General features: G+C 36.8%; 2 protein-coding genes across 3 annotated transcripts; one reads left to right on the top strand and one right to left on the bottom strand.

Annotated features, from left to right (window-relative positions):
* Positions 1 to 6,082: 6,082 nt before the first annotated feature.
* On the bottom strand, positions 6,083 to 8,306 carry LOC145626213 (uncharacterized). The gene is made up of 2 exons (XM_081678644.1): positions 6,803 to 8,306; positions 6,083 to 6,720 (listed from the first exon to the last, which is right to left on the bottom strand). The coding sequence occupies exons 1-2, from the start codon at positions 8,304 to 8,306 to the stop codon at positions 6,083 to 6,085; spliced, it is 2,142 nt and encodes a 713-aa protein (XP_081534770.1).
* A 1,280-nt stretch (positions 8,307 to 9,586) lies between these two features.
* LOC145628432 (xanthine dehydrogenase 1-like) lies at positions 9,587 to 21,054 on the top strand. 2 transcript variants are annotated; one of them, XM_081680727.1, is made up of 14 exons: positions 9,587 to 9,993; positions 11,486 to 11,585; positions 11,979 to 12,087; positions 12,898 to 14,406; positions 14,776 to 15,018; positions 15,142 to 15,456; positions 15,973 to 16,212; positions 17,461 to 17,745; positions 17,891 to 18,112; positions 18,842 to 19,003; positions 19,106 to 19,240; positions 19,324 to 19,560; positions 19,991 to 20,164; positions 20,606 to 21,054. In XM_081680727.1, the coding sequence occupies exons 1-14, from the start codon at positions 9,855 to 9,857 to the stop codon at positions 20,846 to 20,848; spliced, it is 4,113 nt and encodes a 1,370-aa protein (XP_081536853.1). In that variant the 5' UTR covers positions 9,587 to 9,854; the 3' UTR covers positions 20,849 to 21,054. The 2 variants fall into 2 exon arrangements, with proteins under 2 accessions (XP_081536853.1, XP_081536854.1); XM_081680728.1 differs by lacking the exon at positions 9,587 to 9,993 and having other exon boundaries at positions 11,501 to 11,581.
* The last annotated feature ends 1,942 nt before the right edge of the window (positions 21,055 to 22,996 follow it).

Below are 22,996 nucleotides of genomic sequence, written 5' to 3'. Positions count from 1 at the left end.
CCGGTGTTGAAAAGTCTTGAGATACCAGGGGATACATCCCTAGGTCATATAGTGACGTTTGAAACCATATATGATCATTATATGTTGCCATAAATGTCCATGGTAGCCTCGAGTTTATGAAATCGGTGCAAGTTGTAAACGGGTAAATTGACAGTTTGAAGGTATGCTGGATGGTTTTACCTATCCAAATGGACTCCCGGGGTGTATTAGGGTCCATGGTAAGCATCTCGGCAATTTTTGTTTCCGGGTCTAAAAAAGTGAAAAATTGTCCAAATTTGAAGGCTATAATACATGATTTTGGGTCATTTTTTGAAATTTTTTCCTAAACTAAACTACATACTTGGGGTGACTGCTGGGGTCATATAAGGTGGTTTGAAACCATATTATACCTATAAAGATGTCTATAAAAAGTCAAAAATTGGCAAAACTGAAGGCTGTAATACACGCTTTTTGTGGTAATTTCGTAGGTTTCGGGACCCGGGCCGGTGTTAAAAAGTTTCGAGATACCAGTAGATACGTCCCAGGGTCATATAGTGACGTTTGGAACCATATATGATCATTATATGTTGCCATAAATGTCCGTGGTAGCCTTGAGTTTATGAAATCGGTGCTAGTTGTAAACGGGTAAATTGACAGTTTGAAGGTATATTGGATGGTTTTACCCTCCCAAAATGGCCTCCCGGGGTGTATTAGGATTCATGGGAAGCATCTCGGCAATTTTTGTTTCCGGGTCTAAAAAAGTGAAAAATTGTCCCAAATTGAAGGCTATAATACACGATTTTGGGTCATTTTTTGACATTTTCTCTAAAATTGAACAAAATACGTGGGGTGACTCCCGGGGTCATATAATGTGGTTTGAAAGTTGAAACCATATTACACCTATAAAGATGTCTATAAAGTACCAAGAATGAGTTATGTTTCTGTTTTGAAATTTTGGAATATAATGGAATGTTGTATTTGTCTAACATATATTTTCAAAATGTTAATTTATTAAAAAATTTACTCAAATTATATTGAATATGTACATAATGTGCGTTGAAAACCGTGAAGATCAAAATATATATTACTATCGATAAGAGACAGATGTATTATTAATTTATTATTAACAGTCCTTTTTCAAACATTTTATACTCCGTATAAGATACAAATTACATTTAGTAGATTTACTTGTCGCTCTATACAAATAAATACAAGTTTATCTTCTAAATAATAAAGTGTCAAAATTGTAAATAAATTAATCCCTTTTTTTTAATAGGTCTAGCTAATATATTTACAGACATGTCATACTATGTAATCCGTACTAACTATACTTTTTTTTGTTAATTTACTTGTAGTTTTGTCTTTTAATCCATTTTTAGGGATTATTTAATAACTAATGGACATTTAGCAATATCGATAACACCGATAAAGATAATGAGGGTAAAAAGGTAGGATAAGAATGGGGGAAGGAAATTAAATTATGTTACCTATTGTTTGCCTTTGGTATGTTTTGGGAAGTAAATTGGGATGAGTAATAAAATTACTTAACTATTGTTACTAATCTTTCCATTTTAGTCCCAAATCTTATACTTGCCCCCTTATCCTTTTTTTTTTTATATATATTTTTTTTTATTACGGAAAATCGAGAAGCAATTTATTCAATGAGGCCTAATCAGCTAATATAAAAAGGATATATGAATAGATGGATTACTCCATTTTTTATTCATGGGATATAATAATACAATGCATTATTAATTCCTATCCCACTATCCCCTTCAAAAAAAAAAACAAAAAAAAAAAAAAAAAAAAAAAAAATTCCTATCCCACTATCCTTATTGTGGAAAGCTAAACGTCGCCCTCGAATATCTAACTAACGCCCGCAAAATAAATTAAAATTACATTCTTACCCTTTTTATAAAAAAAAAAAATAACCCTCAAACAAAATTACCTCCCTCCCCCAACAAAACCCTCATTCCTTACTCACTCTCATTCTCTCTCTAAACAAACCACCACCACCACATCCACCTCCACCACCACAACATCCACCGCCGCCACCACTATCACCGCAGATAAAAGCGCCGGAGCAGTGGTTGAGCGCCGATCTACACCGTGATAATGCCGCGGAAGGACAAAGGCAAGTCAATCGCCGGCGGAGAAGAGGTTTGTGTTTTTTTATTTTTTTTATTTTCTGAAATCCAGGCAAACGCCTGATTTTTTCGCACAACCATGGCTGAAACGCCAAGTTCGTGCGTACAGCCGTGTGGTTGTACGAAAAATCTGGGCGGTTGAGGTGAAACGCCCAGTTTTTTCGTACAACCACACGGTTGTACGCACGAACCAGGCGTTTCAGCCATGGCTGTTCGAAAAAACTGGGCGTTTGCCTGGGTTTTTATTTTTTTTTTTTAAATTCGTTTTTTTTTTTTTTTTGGTATTGGGTTTTAATTGCTTGGCTTTGAATTTGTAAATTCGTTGTTGTTATTATTATTAAGAACTGTTTGGAAATTGGAAATTAAATAATCAACTAAAGTTCAAGATTTTTGGGTTTTAATCAACTAAAGTGAAGGACTTCAATTGCTTGGTTTTTAGTTGTTGATTTTGGGATTTGTTAGTGTAGATTTAATTTTTGTAATGCTTTAATTTTAATTCAATCATAAATGGTTTTAGCATCTCGTGTAACAAAGTAGTGAGATATCTATGCTTTGTGCTCATATATTCACACCCTATACATTTTAATATGATTTTACAATCGGATTATAAATATGTAGTAGTTAGTTGTATTGTGTTTGAGAAATGACGTTGTTGGCAATATTTGTACTCTGTATATAATGGATTTTCTTTAAGTGTTGTTGGATTGATTAAGAGTTATTATTGTTTTAGATATTAGCCTCGTAGATGTTCCAACCATTACTATCTATCTCGATGCCCGTATAGAATTTCTTGGAAGTTTTTTTTTGAGAATTTTCGTGATGTTTAGTTTGAAGTTTTGTTGATATTTTGGGTGGTTTGTGTTGATATATAGTTGATGAGGATTAAATATGATTTCGAATTCATCTATATGAAAATACTTGTTGAGCATTCTTGATTCTTTTTCATTTTTCAGATTTTCATACTATAAGCAATGGTTATTGGCTGATTTTTATATTCCTATACTTGTTGATCCTTTTTTTTTATCTACTATAAAGATGTGAGTAGGAAAATGGGTTTTGATTAGATTTTAAATGTTGCTTGCTCCGTTACTTCAAGATTGTCTTGACTTTACCCTACTCCAAAATTGACTAGAAAGATAGCTTTTTTTTACCGATAGAAATTTTAAAATCGGCAATTTGATTAGTCTATGTGCAAGTTCCTTAGATTTCTCGAATTAACGTGAATGTGTAATGATAGTTTGGTTTCGGTCATTATTTCTTATTTCTTATAGTTGATGGTGATACTAGTATTATATCATTACTTTATGTCGGCTAATGCAAGATTAACTAAGGAATAATGTAGAAATATTGTTTGTTGGATTTTGTTATAAATAATTGGATGATATGTGTACTAGTTTATTATTTGGTTAAAAGTTTGAATATTTAGTTGTTAATTATTAGAAATTTGTTGGATTTTGTTATATATAATTGGATGATATGTGTACTAGTTTATTATTTGGTTAAAATTTTGAATATTTAGTTGTTAATTATTAGAAATTTGTTGGATTTTGTTATAATTAATTGGATGATATGTGTACTAGTTTATTATTTGGTTGAAAGTTTGAATATTTAGTTGTTAGTTATTAAAAATATTAGTTGGTTGATTTTGTTAGTATTAATGCCATTTTATTCTAAATTTAGAATGTAGTCGAGGGTTCTGGTCCACGGCATGCTAGATCACGCGGCATTAACGCGTCGGTTAGGAGAGATAGGGGGCCGGGGATTAGTATACGGGAAGGTAGTTCTTTACCGGAGCGCGATAGAGAAGTGGGTAGTTCTGGGACTTATTTGGATGAGCGGGAGGGAGCCGGTCCTAATCCTTTGTTGAGGACTACTAGCTCGGTTTCGGGTTCAGGTTCGAGATACGATGATGATGGACCTGAGGACGATGATGCTGATGCTGATGCTGAGGAGCAGCCGACTGTCGTGACGAGAGGTCCTGATGGGAGATTTACGAGTTCACGACCACCTCGATCTGTAGCGCCTTGGCTTGTTCAGGGGCCGATGGACGGTGGACCCGATGTTGGGACCGTTATTCCTAGTTTTGGGGCCCATGTTGCTCGATATATTTGGGACGGGCATGATCGACGGTTTTTGCGGTGTCATACTAGAGCTAGTGTGTGTAGATTGTTGAGTGAATGGATGGAGGGATTTACGGCAGACACTGCTACGCGGATACGACAGACTGGGTTGTCGCACCTGCCGAGCATTATGCACGACCACCTTGATTTTCCGCTGATTTCTGCTTTTGTGGAGAGATGGCAGCCAGATACAAACACCTTCCACCTACCTTTTGGTGAGATGACCATCATGTTGCATGACGTTTACCACATACTTGGTATTCGGGTTGAAGGTGATATGGTTGCCGAGGATCTATCTAGTGACCGGTATAAGACATTTACAGCTGAGTTGTTACAGTTGACTACAGAGGAGCTACAGGTCAAGACTCAGACTGCCATATATAGGAATGGTGGCGTCCATACTGACCAGATTTTTGATAGGTGTCGTACTGTAGAGACTACAGAGGAGGTTCAGGTCATTGGTTACATGTGGGTCCTTTTGGGTAACACGCTCTTTACTGACAAGAGCGGTTGTCGTACCCACCCTTCTTTTCTCACTGAGTTGTTTGTGGAGCATAACCTGGAGAGGTTGACGAGATACTCCTGGGGTTCAGCCACACTAGCGTACTTGTATCGTCAGCTCGGGCATGCCACCCGAAATGGATGTGATTCTATCGCGGGTTGTCTAACTCTTCTCCAGTCTTGGATATATGAGTACTTTCCATGTTTTCGGCCTTACCAGGGTGTGTTGACGCGAGACGTTCCATATGCACGTGCAGGGTTATGGGATGTTGGTATGGCGCGGAAGCATCAACAGCGTCTCGTGTCCTTTCGTACTCGACTTGACCAGCTGGGTGACCATGAGGTATAAATAGATACGTAATACTATTTGTTTTACAATGCTTTAATTTACAGTTGATTTACTCTTGTATTAATTTGTAGGTATGCTGGTTGCCGTACGGAGCTTTTCCTGCATTACAGGTGCCTAGGACTGCGTTTACTGGATGTATTCGATATCGAGGCATCATAGAGCCATATATGCCCGGTCGAGTTGTTCGACAGTTGGGGTTTATACAGGAGGTTCCCGGTGACATGATTAGGCCTGATGATGCTCATAGACCAGTTAGTGTTAAGTCTTATAGGGTCAGTTTTTCAGCTCAGATGACTACTCGCATGTGGAATGGTTTTGTTCCCGGTGCTGCGTTCAGTCTTCTGCTTGGTGGATATACTAGAGTTCCGCCTGGCGGACATACTTGTGCACCTGACTACCTATCATGTTTTAGGAGAGTTAGTCATCCTATCGTCACTCCTAATGTTGAGGATGATCACGGTCTTCCTGAGAGGACCAACGTTGATTACGTAAGTTTTTTATTACTTGTTTTTTTTTATTTAATTTATTTTTCCTATTATTATTAATATAATTATAATTGTTTATGCAGTGGGTAGGACGATTCATGGTTACAGCACAGCGATCACTTAGTGAGTACCCTACACTATCGAGAGACACCAGAGCAATGTTGGAGCAAGTGATTTCTGATTGGAATGTAATAAATGGACTTGCTGATTAGTTGTAATATTTATTTGTAGCTTGGACTTTATTTTTTTTATTAGACTATGTTTTGGATGTTGACTATGTTTTGGATGTTGTTAGTGGCCATTTAAGTTTTACACATTTGTTGGAAATAATCAAGTTGACATTTATGTTTGAGTTTTTTTTTTTTATTTTTTTTTATTTTCTAATAGACTGTGTACTTGCTTCACAAAAGAAATGCTTAAAATAAATTAAAAAAATAACCATGTTTATTAATAAAGTTAAAATAAAGTTGAATCAAAATCCACAACAATACTCAACGGTACTCAAGAGTTGATTAATGTCTGCCACAATTGAAGCCTTCTATCGTACCTTCTCTCCCACCCGTTTACACTTGTCTGTCGAGCGTTAAACCACATTGGTGAAATTGGAGGTAGTGGGTGGTCATGTTCCATATGCAACCGAATGAAATGCGATCCACCAACAGTTCCAATCACAAACTCCCCAGAAGGCCTATCTAAAGGTCCACGATTGTTCAACGGCAAAACAGTAGTAGATGGATAGTAGCTCGACGGTCTATTTCCTACTCCATAACAAATCACCACCACATTCCATAATGTGGCAATAGCAAAAAAATCTTGTTGTGCTACCATCCAGTGCTCCTCTCCACACGCATCACCATCCCATCTAATCCGGTCTATCTCCCTTTGCAGTCCTGAACCAACCCCTTGGCCCCATATGTCGTAGTAAATCATGCTGTACAGCCAAGGGTGAGAACCAACCTCATTTGCCATTTGATGCCGAACCAATCGCCACTCCTCCTGAGTTCCGTACAATAAATCTGCTACGCAACGAAATCCGCAGTTCCCATCACCAATTACATCCTTAACACCTACGACGTAAGGCCAAATGATGTTGGGAATAGCGTAGCTGTATCTGCATTGGCGCATGTCGAACCCAGTACCTACAAAATTAAAAACATAATATGACATATAGTTAAATTAAAATTTAGGATGAATAAACATATTATTTAAATCGATGATCACCTGTATTAGATGGGGGCGGTCTACTTCTAGATCGATTCTCTCGCCCACTACGTTCAACATGCTCAAAAAATGAAGGATCCCGCCTATTACGATTCTCGGGTGGTCGTCCCCTTACACGGGGGTTGACTCTAGGCTCCTGAAGGTCATCGTAGTTAGGATCCATCTCACCCTCAATAACTCGTGACATGTGCCTAAGCATCACAGGATCACTGGCAATAATCTGATCAACAAGGGTGCGGAAATGAGCTCGATCCTCATCATTTTCATCAACTATATTAGGAATGTCGACACCATCTCCAATGACAAGGGTCCTCCAAAATGGATGAATATTCTTAGAATACAACCCCTTCCCTGCAGCAATCGAGTCATATATTTGGCACGCACAAGGTAAGCCGTGGGTAGTACGTAGAGCACACCCACAGCGTCGATGAATATCCGTACTCAACCCTCGCATTCTGTTTGTCTCACCGAGAAGAATAGACAGACAATAGTGGGATACCTTTCCGTTCAGCTGATGTAAAGGCTTATGCTTGTACTTCTGACCATGACTTGTTCTACATGCCTCCAATCCATTACGAATGGCTATGATCTTGTTCTCAATCGAGCAGTGCACTTGAGCCCAAACCGTGTCCAAAGAGCCTGTTGAACTGTCAATCCAACACTTCAATGCTGAATGCTGGCTCTCAACCCTGCAGTTGTTAACATTGCCAAAGTGTAGTACCTGGTTTGTCCAAAACAATACAAACTTCTCCTTGTGTACGAGCCAAGTGTCCATAACATATTCAATCACTTTCGGCCATCGACTCCACTTGGTTTTCAGCACTGCAAGTTCTCTGTTATATGCCTCTTCAGATGTAGCATTAATCACAAGCCTCCACCTCCCATTTTTGAACTTGGCACCAATCTCCTTTTTTTTTTCAAACATGGAAGTAACCTTCGCCTCAACATCTTTGTTAATATGCCACACACACAACATGTGTCTTGTGTTTGGAAACACGCTCTTCAACGCTGCACAAAGGCCAAGCTCCCTATCTGTCAGTAGTACCGATGGCTCTCTATGATAACCGATCAACAACCTCAAGCACTCAAGCACCCACCGATAACTTTCCTGAGACTCTGACCTCATGAATGCGTATGCAACAAGAAAGTTTTGATTAGTCGGTGTAACCCCAACAATCTCAAAGAATGGCATGCCATATCGATTCGTCTTGTAAGTGGAATCCATACCTATCACGTACGGGTATGTGCGAAGCAAATTTGTCATGATCGGGTGTGCCATGAAAGCATGTTGCAACACATTGTTGGAATCAGTAAAAACCCAAGTGAGGTATTTGCTCTGTCTGGCCAAATGAAGCACCTGGTGAACTACTTTTCTTCCTTCAAATTGCTCCATTCTTATTTTACTTCTGCAGTTGTAGACATGCCTGATGTTAGGATGGTCTCCGGGAAACTTTTCTACAAGAGTTCTCATGATATGTCGAGGTGGCACCTGTGCCTGAGTCATGTCACGCACTACCTGCTTAGCAGCAATACTAAGACCACTAATTTGTCGATGTCACTCGGGATAAACAACCAAAGAATGATTGTGAGTTCCGTTCAAGCAACTAAGCTTCCAACCATTTACTACTCTGACATACTCAACCTTGAGTTTGAAGGGACAATTGTTTGCCTTGCTTTTGGTGTCTTTGCGTATCGCGTTCATCATGTCTCTTATCATGCCCTTTTTTCCACGATCACAACTCACATATCGATACGGTCGACCACTCCGATCGGTCTTGTAAGAAGCCTTCACTAACATAAATCCGAGCGGTCGACAAACATTTTGTGCCCATAAAACAGCATCCTCAAAACTCGGAAACACTTCGTTTGTCAAAAAATGTCCACTATAGTCCACACCGTCACCATCCTCGGACTCAGAATCCTATATAAATATTAATAAAAGTTAGAACCAAAGAAGACGACTATTAGTAATAACAACAATAACAATACAACTAATTATAAAAAAAACTTTCAACCATAATAATGACAATAACAATAATAATAACAATAACAATAATAATAATAATAATAACTAATTTTAATAACAATAATAATTTCAAAAGTATAAAATCCAATGACAATCAACCAATACGTGAAATAAAAAATTAAAAAAAAAAAAAAAAAATCGAAACCCAGGAAACGCCTAGGATTTTCGAATGACCTAGGCTAAAACGCCTAGTTTTTTCGAAACATCCTAGGATATTCGAAAAAACTAGGCGTTTCAGCCTAGGTCATTCGAAAATCCTAGGCGTTTTCTGGGTTTCGATTTTTTTAAAAAAATTAACGCAACGTACCAATTCTGATCGGTTCGACGAGCCTTCGGCAAGCGTCAAAGGTTGTGTTTCTGGTATTTCGTTGTTGTCCATAAGATCTAACGAAATTGATTTTGCAAAATTTATAAAATTTGTTTGATTTCACGGTGGTTGGGGTGGTTGTCCGATGAAGGTCGGTGGCCGTTCACCACTAGAGAGAGCGGTAAAAAATTTTGTGTCCAGTAAAAGTATGAAATTAAGGTAAAATTAATTATTTTTATAATCGTTATAATAAGGTTAAATACGTAATTTAATTTCATTTTGCGGGCGTTACTTAGAAAATCGAGGGCGATATTTAAAAACCCCCTTTTTATTTTATTTATTTATTTTTTTTTTTTTTTGGTGGACCTATCCCACTATTTATCCACAAGTACAAACAAACATATTAGGTAAGAGTTGTTTCTTGTTTAAAAAAAAAAAAGAAAAAAAAAAAAACTAAGATTAGAAAACAAAAGTACGATTTACGAAGTATGAATTAACTTATTCCGTGTTCAATTTTTTTTCTTCAAACATCCGATCTCATCAAATTTCATCACTTTCTTTTTATTTGGTCGAAACTATACTAGAAATTCTCAATTCACTTACTCTTTGTTCATCCAATTTTTGTCTATTTCTTTCTAAATTTAATTTATTTCTTTTTAATTTGGAGATTTGATTTAATTTTGGAGAATATTCATAGTGATATTCTAAAAGAAAAAAAGATGGGATCTTTGATGAGTGAAGAAAAAGTTGGAATAATCGAAGAAAAAGAATCATATGAAGCTATACTTTACATCAATGGTGTTCGTAAAGTTCTTTCTGATGGTTTAGCTCACTTGACTCTTCTTGAGTATCTCAGAGGTATGATAATACTAATTTTTATTCTCTAATTTTGTTTTTAATTTGTTATTTTAATTGTATATTTTGAATATATTAAATTGAAGATTGTATTAAATTCTGTATTTTGTAAAGTTTATGATCATGAGTTATGCTGTTGTTAGTTGTTACGGTGCTTTGTTATTGAGCAATGATGTTTGACTTTTGATGAATTTTTATGGAAATCATAGAATTGTATGACTGTTACAGTAAAATTAAGGAATTTAGCTAAATCATAGGCCCTTACTCCCTGGTTTCAAAAATTTGTGTCGGTTTCGGGTTTTGAAGTTGAATTTTGATCAAGTTATCCTCAAATTTGAAAGGAGTAGATGATAATGGTAGAATTATGTTAACTTTAACTGTATCATGTAATGAAATTAAAGTGGTTTTGCTTTAGAAGGTTTTGATTGAGGTGTGTTGGAGAAAATGATTAAGAAAAAAGAATCAACTTTACCCTTTTAGCCAAAAGAAATTTAGTTTTTCCCTTTTTCTCTAAAGAGGGATAATCCAATAAAATTATGCTTCTTTTTTTTCTTTTTTCTTTTTTTTTTTTTTAAAAAAAAAAAAGATCTATCTGATCAATTATGAGCCCAAAAATCCATCCATTTTCTTTAGTGAAACTTTTTGATCACATAGATTAGGAGCTTCAATTGAATAAAGTAAACTACCCTGAAAGTGAGGTTTGTTGGGGAATAAATATGAGTTTATGACATGAAGGCAATATAGAGTAATTGGTTTATTGCAATTTTCTGGTTACGATTCTTGTCTTGCAATTTACTCGGTTTCATTTTGCATCGTAGGACTTTCTCTAATGTATCAAATACCAACCATTTTTTTTAAGCAAGCTACCACCCCAATACCCTAGTGAAGAGATGGACATATTTTGGCACTCGATATATTGTGCAAATGAATATTATACTCTGATTACTTCATGGAAAGTTGACAATATATCCATCTACTATGTTGAGTTTCTTTCTCATCCGTATGAATTTTTTCCTTCACCCCCTTATCATACAATGAAGAAAACAAAGATAGGGTGGGCAACTGTAAGCCTATCTAGTAATTTGTTATGCATAGTTTGATGCATTGAGAATGCAACTGTAATCAAGCTTAGAGCCTTAGATAGGGAGCAATCTGTTTTTCTTATCTCCTATGGCAGTGGAAAGGGGAGGAGAAGCAGGGAAAGAGACTGTGTGAGGGAGAGGTGAATCAAGGGAAGAGAAAGAGAAAGGAGCTGGGAAAACCAAGATGAAATAAGGAGGATTACCTATATCCGATGACAAAATAGGCCCAAAGGATCTCTGCTGTTCAATTTCATACAGTCATGCACTAACACCTTCAAAGTGGCTGAGGGATTTTTTAATTTCTTTATTTACCAATCTTGTGATTTGGCTTTAAGTATTATGTAGTATTATTTTTCTGTTGCTATTTGATTTGTTGTGGATTAATGATGTTGTGATCAATGCTTTTGGTGCAGATCTTGGCCTAACTGGGACAAAATTAGGCTGTGGTGAAGGAGGTTGTGGTGCTTGTACGGTTATGGTCTCCTACTTTGATCAGCTGCACAAGAAATGTGTGTGAGTCTCTGCAAAACAAAATTATCTGCTTGTTTGCTCCTAACGTAAATTAATTATAAGAAACTTAAGTGGATACTGTCCCTGTCATCTGTTTACTATGCTCACATATGTCTACTGAATAATATTAAAAATGGCAAACTAATATTATGGTGCCAAAAGCAGCTGTTATTTTTTAGGGCTATGAGTGAATGTAGGGAGCATTGAATCATATAAAGCCATTCTGATAGTAGTTACGTCTGTTTGATATTTGGCATAGCTGCACTTTGTTCTAGCAGGATTATGACATCATTCCATATGGGTCGAGCATCTTTTTTTCATAATCGTCGCATCTATAATGGTTGACAAACCAAATTAAAGAGATTGTTTCAATTTCTTATTTTTTTCCTCTAACAGGCACCATGCAGTTAATGCATGTTTGGCCCCACTGTACTCTGTAGAAGGAATGCATGTAATCACAGTGGAAGGCATTGGAAATCGTAAACTTGGCTTGCATCCCGTGCAGGTTCAATTCTTTCCATTTTATATGATTTCATCTAAATAGGTGCGTACTGCATACATCATTATAATTTATAAGTAACCCAGAGCTTTTCAGATGCTGAGTTGTTTTGCAAGTTCTCCATCAAACAAACTTGAGGAAAGGATACTTAAAAATGAAGGATTTAGCATATCCTTACTCACAGCTAACTTCCTATCCTATTCTATATTAGATAAAGAAGATGCGGAGTTGATTTGCCTGATAGACTACTCCCCCATCCCAAATTTAAATTTTGGTAAAGATAGACGAATGTTTCTAAAACGAAAACCAAATTTTAACCGGGTGTTGTTCTTTTTCTTATTGAGAATTTACTCTGTACATGAATATATTTCTGGTTGGTGATTATGAGAAATAGGCAAGGCAGGGGAAATCCAAAGTTATGCCCTCTAGCGTTATTGGTCCATACTTACAAATAAACTCCGCATGGGTCTATAAAATTTTAGTGTTTGTTCTATTAACCTGATTTTTACTTATTTGAACTTGTCAAAACTTATTTGACATTATTAGAACTTAATTTAGTCGTAAATTGAACTTGGGCAGCCCTTATTAACCCTTATCAAATCTTATTGGAACTTATTTATCCAAAACTTATATCATTTGAACTTTCCTGAAGAAAGTGAAAATTAGGTGAACAAACAGGCCCTTAGTGTTAATTTTTCGGCTTTTGTTTATCTAAAATTCCTTCGTTGACAGGATAGCACTTTCCTGACTAATTTTAATGAGGAAAAGGAACTGTTTTGCAACATTTCTGTTATTTATTATATGTCATCTTTGCAGGAATCATTGGCAAGCTCACATGGCTCCCAGTGTGGATTTTGTACTCCTGGATTTGTCATGTCCATGTATGCTTTATTAAGATCCTGTCAAACTCCTCCAACTGAGCAGCAACTTGAAGAAAGTTTGGCAGGGAATTTGTGCCGTTGCACAGGTTATAGGCCAATTATTGATGCCTTCAGAGTTTTTGCTAAAACCGATGACATGATATACACTGGTGCTACCTTGGCAGATCGTCAAGGCAATGAGTTCATATGTCCATCTACTGGTAAACCCTGCTCTTGTGGATTGAAATCTGATTGCAACTCTGATAATATGAAGGAAAGCGGGGCATGCAATAAAAGTTACAAACAACTTTCTTATAGTGATATTGATGGTAGCAAATACAATGATAGAGAGCTTATTTTTCCACCTGAGCTATTGCTAAGGAAATCTACCTTTTTAAGCTTGAGTGGTTTTGGTGGGCTTAAGTGGTATCGACCTGTGTCACTTCAACATGTTCTAGAGTTAAAAGCCAAATATCCAGAGGCAAAGTTGGTAAATGGTAACACTGAGGTTGGAATCGAAATGAGGCTGAAGTGGTTGCAGTATAAAGTTCTTGTGTCAGTTGCACAGGTGCCTGAGTTAAACATCTTACATGTGAAAGATAACGGATTGGAGATAGGGGCTGCTGTGAAACTGTCTGAGCTTCTGAGTGTTCTTAGAAGAGTTTCTTTAGACCGTGCTGCTCATGAAGTATCATCTTGTAATGCTTTTATTGAGCAAATAAAATGGTTTGCTGGAACTCAGATAAGAAATGTTGCATCTGTTGGTGGCAATATATGCACTGCTAGTCCAATATCAGATTTGAATCCTCTTTGGATGGCTACCGGAGCAAAGTTTCACATTATCAATAGCAAGGGAAACATTAGAACAATTTTGGCAGAGAACTTTTTCTTGGGGTATCGTAAGATTGATTTGTCAAGTGATGAGATTTTACTATCAATACATTTACCATGGACAAGGCCTTTTGAGTTTGTGAAAGAGTTTAAGCAAGCTCATCGTAAAGATGATGATATTGCATTAGTTAATGCTGGGATGCGTGTTCACCTTGAGAAGAAGAACGAAGAATGGCTTGTTTCAGATGCATCAATTGTATATGGAGGGGTTGCTGCTGTTTCTTTTTTTGCGGCAAAAACAAAAGATTTTCTCATAGGAAAGAGTTGGAACAAGGAGTTGCTAGATGGAGCCTTAAAAGTCTTGGAGGAGGATGTGTTACTTAAGGAAGATGCACCAGGTGGGATGGTGGAGTTCAGAAAATCTTTGACGTTAAGTTTTTTCTTCAAATATTTTTTGTGGGTATCTCGAGAATTAGATGTAAAGACAACTTTGACAGAGAGTGTACCTCCATCATATTTGTCAGCAATACAGCCATCCCATAAGCCACCTGTGATTGGGAGTCAGGACTATGAGATTGTCAAACATGGGACAGCTGTAGGATCTCCCGAGATGCATCTATCTGCAACACTTCAGGTGTGCAACAATATTTTGGGAATATCCCTTCGCAGAGATTTATTTGCTTTAAAATATTTCTATTTTGGTGTGTGGGTTTGTGTGTTGGGACTTGGGGGGGGTGGGGGGGGGGGGGGGGGAGGGGTGGTTAAGGATCAGGGTTGTGGTTAATGCACTAAACCTTTTTTTTTTTATTTTTTTTTTTATTACAACTGGTTGCTCATTATAAAGTTATTGGCTGAAGTTGGCATTATTAATGTAATATATTTTTAAATGTGAAGTGCTTGGTAATTTTAAATGGTTATTCCTATTTATTCAATCATGTTATCAAGATAGATTTTATACATTATACTTAGCGCTTTTACCATATTATTCTGTCACTCTTTTTAGGTAACAGGCGAGGCAGAATATGCTGATGATATAGCAATGCCACCTAATGGTTTACATGCTGCATTGATCCTGAGTAGAAAGCCTCATGCCCGCATAGTCTCAATTGATGATTCCGGTGCAAAGTCTTTACCTGGCTTTGAAGGCATATTTTATGCCAAAGATGTCCCTGGGGATAATTTTATTGGGCCCGTGGTTGCTGATGAGGAGCTCTTTGCTTCAGAATTGGTAACTTGTGTGGGCCAGGTAAACTCCAATCTTACTGAATTTTTGAGTTCATTTTATCGGTTATTAGCTCATCCAAAAGAATTTGATACCTCTTTTGAATCTTATTCAGGCAGCTTTTGACTAGTATCTGTGAATTTACAGGTGATTGGCATAGTTGTTGCTGATACCCATGAAAATGCAAAACTAGCAGCAAGAAGCGTGCATGTGGAGTACGAAGAGCTGCCTCCTATTTTATCTATAGAAGATGCAATTAAATCTAGAAGTTTTCATCCTGGTTCAGAGAGGCAATTCAAGAAAGGTGATGTTGATCTCTGCTTTCAATCAGGTGAGTGCGACAGGATCATAGAAGGTGAAGTACAAGTAGGTGGTCAGGAACATTTCTACTTGGAATCAATGAGCAGTTTAGTGTGGACCATGGACAGTGGTAATGAGGTCCATATGATCTCATCCACTCAGGTATCTATCATACTTAAGTTGCTAGTTTCTCTTATGCTGTAATAGATCAACCTAAGGAAGGGTAGTATAGGTATTCTACTAATATTAGCTCACTAGGTTAATAGTCCTTAGTATAAATAGAGAGGGAAGGAAAGGAAATAGGTAGGCAAAAAATTGGATGAAACTTGTTGAGAGTTGTGACCTCAAGTCACTTGGAGAGTGGTAACCTAAAGTTACCGATTGGGAGAGAATCAAGCCTCTCGAAAGCTTGATAATCTATCTTACGAGTAGTTTGTTTAGTGTGTTAGTGTGTGTCATTTCATCTCATCAATTATAATATTTCACATTTAGCTTTTATTATTCCTTCTTTAATCTGCAATTTTCTGCCATTAGTTACTGTTTAATACCTAGCCATGTCGGTACATGACATATGCCCTATGAATAAAATTTTAAATGTTTAATTTTTAAATGTCTTCTGCATGAAATTTTTCTTTATTTTTTTGTTTATTAGTTCGCATTATAATAATCCCTCTGCAGGCACCTCAGAAGCACCAGAAGTATGTCAGTCACGTACTCGGTCTTCCTATGTCAAAAGTAGTTTGCAAAACGAAGAGAATTGGTGGTGGATTTGGTGGCAAGGAGACAAGATCAGCTTTTATTGCTGCTGCAGCTTCTGTTCCATGTTATCTATTAAATCGTCATGTAAAACTCACCTTAGACCGAGATGTAGACATGATGATAACTGGACAGCGTCACAGCTTTCTTGGAAAGTATAAGGTACAGTTTAGTTTCTCTAGTTGGCTAATACAATTATTTTGTTAAGCTGTGATTGACATGCATGTTGGAGACTTGGAGTATATTGTAAACTTAAACAATCCTTAAAAAGCCTCACACGTTAGATTATTATTCCCTCAAACAGCATCTTCATTCCAAATGAAAAGCTCCAACAAACTTTTACGCTGTTTGTGCATAAACAAAGATAATTCTAAATTTGGTTTTTGAAATGTACTGAAAGGAGAAGAGGAGGGAATTAAATGGATTATGGTGTTTTAAAATTTCAAGATCAAAGTAGTAGTCACCAGAACCTCAGATTAGTGATCAAGAATATTTCCAACCTGTAAAAATTGCATTAATAAATTACCTCCATACTTTTCCAATGATGATTAAATTATCAAGTTTTTAGGTGCTGATTTTTGCTTCATGCCAATATAGCAATGATTTGTGCTCATAACTTATGCATAGCAATGGTAGGACTATGGTATGGGTTATGTAGTATGTACTATTACAGCCAATTTAGCAGCAGGTAATAAATTGCAGTAATGGAAATCAATTTTAAGTGTAATTTAGTTTGGAAAACAACCTACATGGGATTACAATCTCATCCCATTACCATTACCATTCATTACCACTTGGGAAGTGATATTAGGTGGGAATGGAAATTTATGAAGAAAAATAAAAAGATTTGGGGGTCATCTTGAGTGATCTTGGGAATGAACATTGACTTTCTTTCTGAATTTACATACAAATCCATTCCCATTACCATTGTTTATAACTATAACCAAATGGGCCATTAAGATAAAGGAAGTATTGGACCACAACATAATGTACTAGAAGATACAAGATAGGCACACCAAAAAATTAAGTGGAAATTTTACAGTATGGGACAATATTACACTAACCATAGAGAGAAACACCATGAGAAATCTATGGGATCAAACTCTAAATTTTACTTCACAATAAAGGGGGGTATTATGATGTGTGTGTGTGTGTGTGTGTGTGTGTGTTTGCATCACAGTTAATCAACCATCTGCCATTGGTATGTGATATAATTGATTTCAAGTGAAAAGTTGTCTTGCTTTCAGTCAAATATGGATGATTTTGAAACCCTAGCATCCTTGTCTCACTCAGTTTTGTGTGTGTGTGTAGATTGACAGTTCTTTATGAAGATAGCCTCTCTATGAATTTGTTTCACGGATCCTGATATTAAACATTTTAACTTAATTGATGTAATATATCACTGAGCAGGTAGGATTTACAAATGAGGGGAAGGTTCTTGCTCTGGACCTTGAGATTTATAACAATGCTGGAAATTCACATGATCTCTCTCTTCCTGTCCTTGAACGTGCCATGTTTCATTCGGACAATGTTTATGAGATACCTAATGTTCAGATTAATGGAAATGTTTGCTTCACTAATTTTCCAAGCAACACTGCGTTCCGTGGATTTGGTGGCCCTCAAGGGATGCTTATTGCTGAAAATTGGATCCAGAGGATAGCCATGGAGCTCAAGAAGAGCCCAGAGGAGATCAGGGTAAGACTAACTGCTGTATATGTTTTTATTGTGTGAGGCACTGAGGCTTTGCTTACAAAATATCATCAGTTTTGATGAAATCAACATTTTGTTTGTGAATATACTTGTTGAGTTCTAAATAATTCTCAAATTTGTGCTGTCTTAGGAAATAAACTTCCAAAGTGAAGGATCAATATTGCATTATGGCCAAGTTCTTGAGCATTTCACATTGCGTGAGCTGTGGAATCAACTCAAATCATCATGCAACTTTCCAAAGGCACGTGCAGAGGCCGATGAGTTTAATGTTCAAAATCGATGGATAAAACGTGGAATTGCTATGATTCCCACTAAATTTGGCATCTCATTTACAACCAAATTTATGAATCAGGTAACCTATAATGCAATAGACATTGTGAATTGCCTAACAGTTTTTATACTTGACTACTTGAGAAGCTAATACTTCCTTGGTTTTGGGATGAAACCCTGTTAGGCTTATAAGTGGTTCAACTCTCCTCCACTTAGTGGGCATGACCAGGTCCCTTTTTTAAAAAATGTCAACACAATTTATTTTTTCGCTCCTGTCGTCTACATTAACCTTAATCAGACCCAGGCATGATGATGATTTTTCTTGTGGGAAGTGCAATATTGGGTACTTCCATGAATTTTGAGGCTTTAATCTGGTTGTATTGAATTCATACCAATGTCAATTGTATGTGGCAATGATTTATTATTCTATTTGAATTAGGTTCTGTGAAATTGGATTTGAATCTTTGGTAGAAAGATCATGCATTACATTTTTATCCTTGATGTGAGCCTGCAAAGTATCCATTCCTGTGTGCATTTTCTATCATTGTTGACTCTACATGTTATCAATTTACCATACACATGCAAGTTAAGGTGACAAGCTTCCCTCCGTTCAATAAAGATTGCCTCCTATAGACTTTTGAGGTTTGATTTACATTGGTCAATAATGTGTCAACATGCAGTGTGATTTAAGATGTACAGAGGATATTTTTTTTAAAAAGATTGGCATGTCTATAAAGTGAGTAGGGACTAGGGAGAGGTGTTTCATCTCTTGTTTTTCACTGTTCTTATGTATTGATTGCAATGAATGCAGGCAGGTGCCCTTGTCCAAGTTTATACTGACGGCACTGTACTAGTTACTCATGGTGGTGTTGAGATGGGTCAAGGCTTACATACAAAAGTAGCCCAAATTGCTGCTTCTGCTTTTGACATTCCTCTTAGCTCTGTATTCATATCCGAAACTAGTACAGACAAGGTAACAAGCAGCAGAAGATTTCAAATTCGCATACATAAATATTTTACTGTAGAATCTACAGGCACTTACTTCTATTATGCTGTTTTTGTTTGCGGCCAACAGGTTCCAAATTCATCACCAACTGCAGCATCAGCAAGCTCTGATATGTATGGTGCTGCAGTTCTAGATGCTTGTGAGCAAATAAAAGCAAGGATGGAGCCTATTGCTTCAAAACAGAACTTTTTTTCATTTGCTGAGGTAGTGTGTCTAGATAATAACATACATTTTCCAAAAAAATTTCCTTTTCCTCTAGGAAATGATGACCACTTTGTTTCTTTCAGTTGGCACATGCTTGCTATTTGGAGAGAATAGACCTATCTGCTCATGGTTTCCATGCTACTCCTGATATCGGCTTTGATTGGAAAACTTGCAAGGGAAAACCTTTCAGTTATTTCACGTATGGTGCTGCTTTTGCTGAGGTTGAAATCGACACATTAACTGGAGATTTCCATACAAGAGTTGCAAACATCTTTCTTGATCTTGGACATTCTCTCAATCCGGCCATTGATGTTGGTCAGGTACTTTCCACTGCAGAAATCTCCATCTTAGCTGCTTGGGCTTAATGAATTAGATAGAAGAATGGTTGGAAATATTGGTAGAAGTTGCATTGTTTGGTTTGGTTTTAACCTATTCAAAATTGGTCTTTGCTTAAAACCTTTATATTTTATCTTCTGTATTTACTTTGAAGAATAGTAAGTAGTGAGTCTTGTCCTCGTTTTAATAAAAAATTAAATGGGGCAAATGTCAGGAGCAATGTTGTTATATGATTGACTGCAGTTGTTTATTAGTTTTGTTTTTACCGTCCGTGTCTTCATGATACTATTGACTCTTGTCGCTTGATTGTGTAGAGCTCAGGATAGTCGCACATTAATCACAGAAAATCAATGCTGAACTTTACTGAATGTATATCCTGCATATTCATTTTTGTACAATCCATGTTTATTGCAGATTGAAGGGGCATTCGTACAGGGGCTGGGTTGGGTTGCTTTAGAGGAGCTCAAGTGGGGAGATTCAGCTCATAAGTGGATACCTCCTGGCTTCCTTTACACATGTGGACCTGGAAATTATAAAATTCCATCCCTGAATGATGTTCCCTCAAAATTCAGCGTCTCTCTTTTGAAGGTTTGTACACCTGTCGTTTTCAGTTATAGTGTTAGATGCTTCTATATACATCCCAATTTGTGAGTTATAGAATTGGATCTGTAGTAGGCTAAAAAACCATCTGGTTGATTGAGTATTCTGCCAATAAATCCTTTCCAGTTATTACATACTCTGTAGTAAATGTAGTATGGCCGTATGGGCCTCACTGCCTCTAAACTCCGGAAGGGCATGGCTGTAAGAAGGAAGCTCGAGCTTGATGCTGATGGTTAAAAATTTGTCTTTTTTATATCGTTATGAAACTTTGTCTCTAGATGAGAAGCATATACATGGCCAAAGTAAAAGTGATCCCATATGATTATTGCTAATATTCCTTGTTTGTTTAAAGTTGTATTTCTGTGTGACACTACAAATAAGAATCTGTCTCAAATATTCTATAACATGCTACTTTTGGCTGATATGCAGGGATCTCCAAATGTTAAAGCTATACATTCCTCAAAAGCTGTTGGCGAACCTCCATTTTTCCTTGCTTCTGCTGTCTTATTTGCTATCAAGGATGCAATCACAGCCGCTAGAACAGAAGCAGGCTACAGTGGGTGGTTTCCTCTGGACAATCCTGCTACACCTGAGAGAATCCGCATGGCTTGTACTGATGAAATCACCTCAAGATTTGTTGATTCAAAATTCCGTCCTAAACTCAGTATCTAAGCGCTTAATAAGCTGTGTATGGTACTCAATTAGCTGCTTTTGGCATGTACACAAATCTGTTGGAAGAATATATATAAATATGTAGATTAATACATATAGTCTATGTAATCTATTAAGCTCTATTTTAATTATATACCATATCTGACAGACCTTTTGTTAACACTGATTATTTATTTATTTATACATTCATTTATTTATTTATAGAAGCACATTGACATATAATCAGTTCAAGAATGATGAGTACATACAAGGCAGGTAGAAAGGAAGATAACCTTGCTAAAGTTTATCTTAAACAAAGGTAAACTACATTAGTCTGCATACAACTAGTAGTAACAGCAAACACAAATAAAGATAAGCACAAGTCTGAAGTGTGGTTATCATCCCAAGCACTCGAAGGCAGCAGCGAAAGCAGGTCAGTTCCTTTCGCAGTCTCTTTCAAAGGCATCACGAGCACAAGGGGGAATGAAGTAGTGAAACTTGATGTCATCATCAGTCAACTGTAAACCAAACTTAGCCAAATTGTAAGCAACAGCGTTGGCAGCTCTTTTGGCTCGAAGAATGATAACTATCCAATCTTTCTTAAGCAAATCCACAATGTCTTGGATAATCATGCCCAGCTCATGATTAAGGTAATCTTCATGATATTGGATCATTGTTTTCAATTCATCAACATCAGTTTCCAGCTCAAGACGCCGGATATTAAACTTCTTAGCAGTAATCAGGCCCTCTCTTATTGTAAGAAGCTCTGCAGCTTCAGGAGAAATAGAGTGAAACTTCATAGAGAAACCTGCAAGCCAAGACCCGTCATCATTTCGAATAACACCACCTCCACCAATCAGGTTAGAACCCTTCAAGCTCCAAGCAGTGTTGAGTTTCTTGTTCCCCCTATTTGGCAGGGACCATTTAACATTCTGACCTCTATCTTTGCTAGCAATCGAAACTCCATTTTCATTCTGCAAAATTTTGTTATTGAAGTAAAGATCAGCATTGAATTTTGCAAATATATGTATAACTCTTATCATATACTTAATTAGTTGCTTTTGGCATGTACCCAAATCTGTTGGAAGAATATAAAACTATGTAGATTTATACAATTTAATCTATGTAATCTTTTAAGCTCTTTTTTTATTTAGATACCATATCTGACAGACACCCTCAATTAACACTGATTATTTATTTGTTCATTTATTTATTTATAGAAGGCTAGAAGCACATTGACATTTAGTTATTGCTGGCTCATGTAAGGTCGCATTCTCTAGGATCTTTAGGCGGAGGTTGGCCGTTTTACATCTTCCTCAGCTGATGCATGCAACACTGCACTAGCTTAACTAAATAGCTGTCTGATAGTGATACTGATCAGCAGTAGAGAATGCAACAGTCATGATCGATAATCAGAATCTGACATAATCCTGAATCTCTGATCTCAAAGTGGTATACCATTCATTAGATACAGGCCATACAGCAATGAAACATTACAGTTGAACAAAGATACAGTTAACAAGGCAAACTTTGTTACGACAAAGTATATACTTCTATCAGTTTTATTTATACCATGAATTCAAGATATTGCACCTCAACTAAGCAATAACAGAAAGAATGTTAACAGGCTTATTCTAGTACATACTATATATAGACAGTAATCAGCTAACATAGTCCAAGTTTATACTATACCATGCATCTCTCTAACTCTTACTAAGACACTTATCAACAGCTTTTAGCTAGCCTCATTATTCTACTACATACTATAGACAGTTATCAAGTAACAAAGACGATCATAGCTCTAAAACTTGTACCAAAGGTAAGGTTTCTCTACAGGTATATATGTAACTCTTCCATATATGATCCCCAGCTAAAGTCTCCACGTTCAACCACGATTTGATTTCGAGTAAAATAATGCAGTCATTGTACCTGCTTCTCCAATTCAGTTGCTTTACCAGAAGCAGAATCAGCAGCAATCACAGACACACTCTCTGGTGGATTTGGCAAATCTGTAAGCTCTTCAGCACAGCGTCTGGCATGCTGTTGGACTCCTGTAGGGAGTTTAGGTACGTTTATCTTGGACATGGCTTCAACGACCTTGATTTTGTGGATCACTGTGGACAGTTCCTGATTGCTTTCGTCTTTATAACGCTTTACCAAGGCAGTAAC

Source organism: Chenopodium album, chromosome 4 (assembly GCF_948465745.1).
Source record: "Chenopodium album chromosome 4, dcCheAlbu1.1, whole genome shotgun sequence".
NCBI classification, from domain to species: domain Eukaryota; kingdom Viridiplantae; phylum Streptophyta; class Magnoliopsida; order Caryophyllales; family Amaranthaceae; genus Chenopodium; species Chenopodium album.
This window is presented reverse-complemented; position numbering and strand designations above follow the sequence as displayed.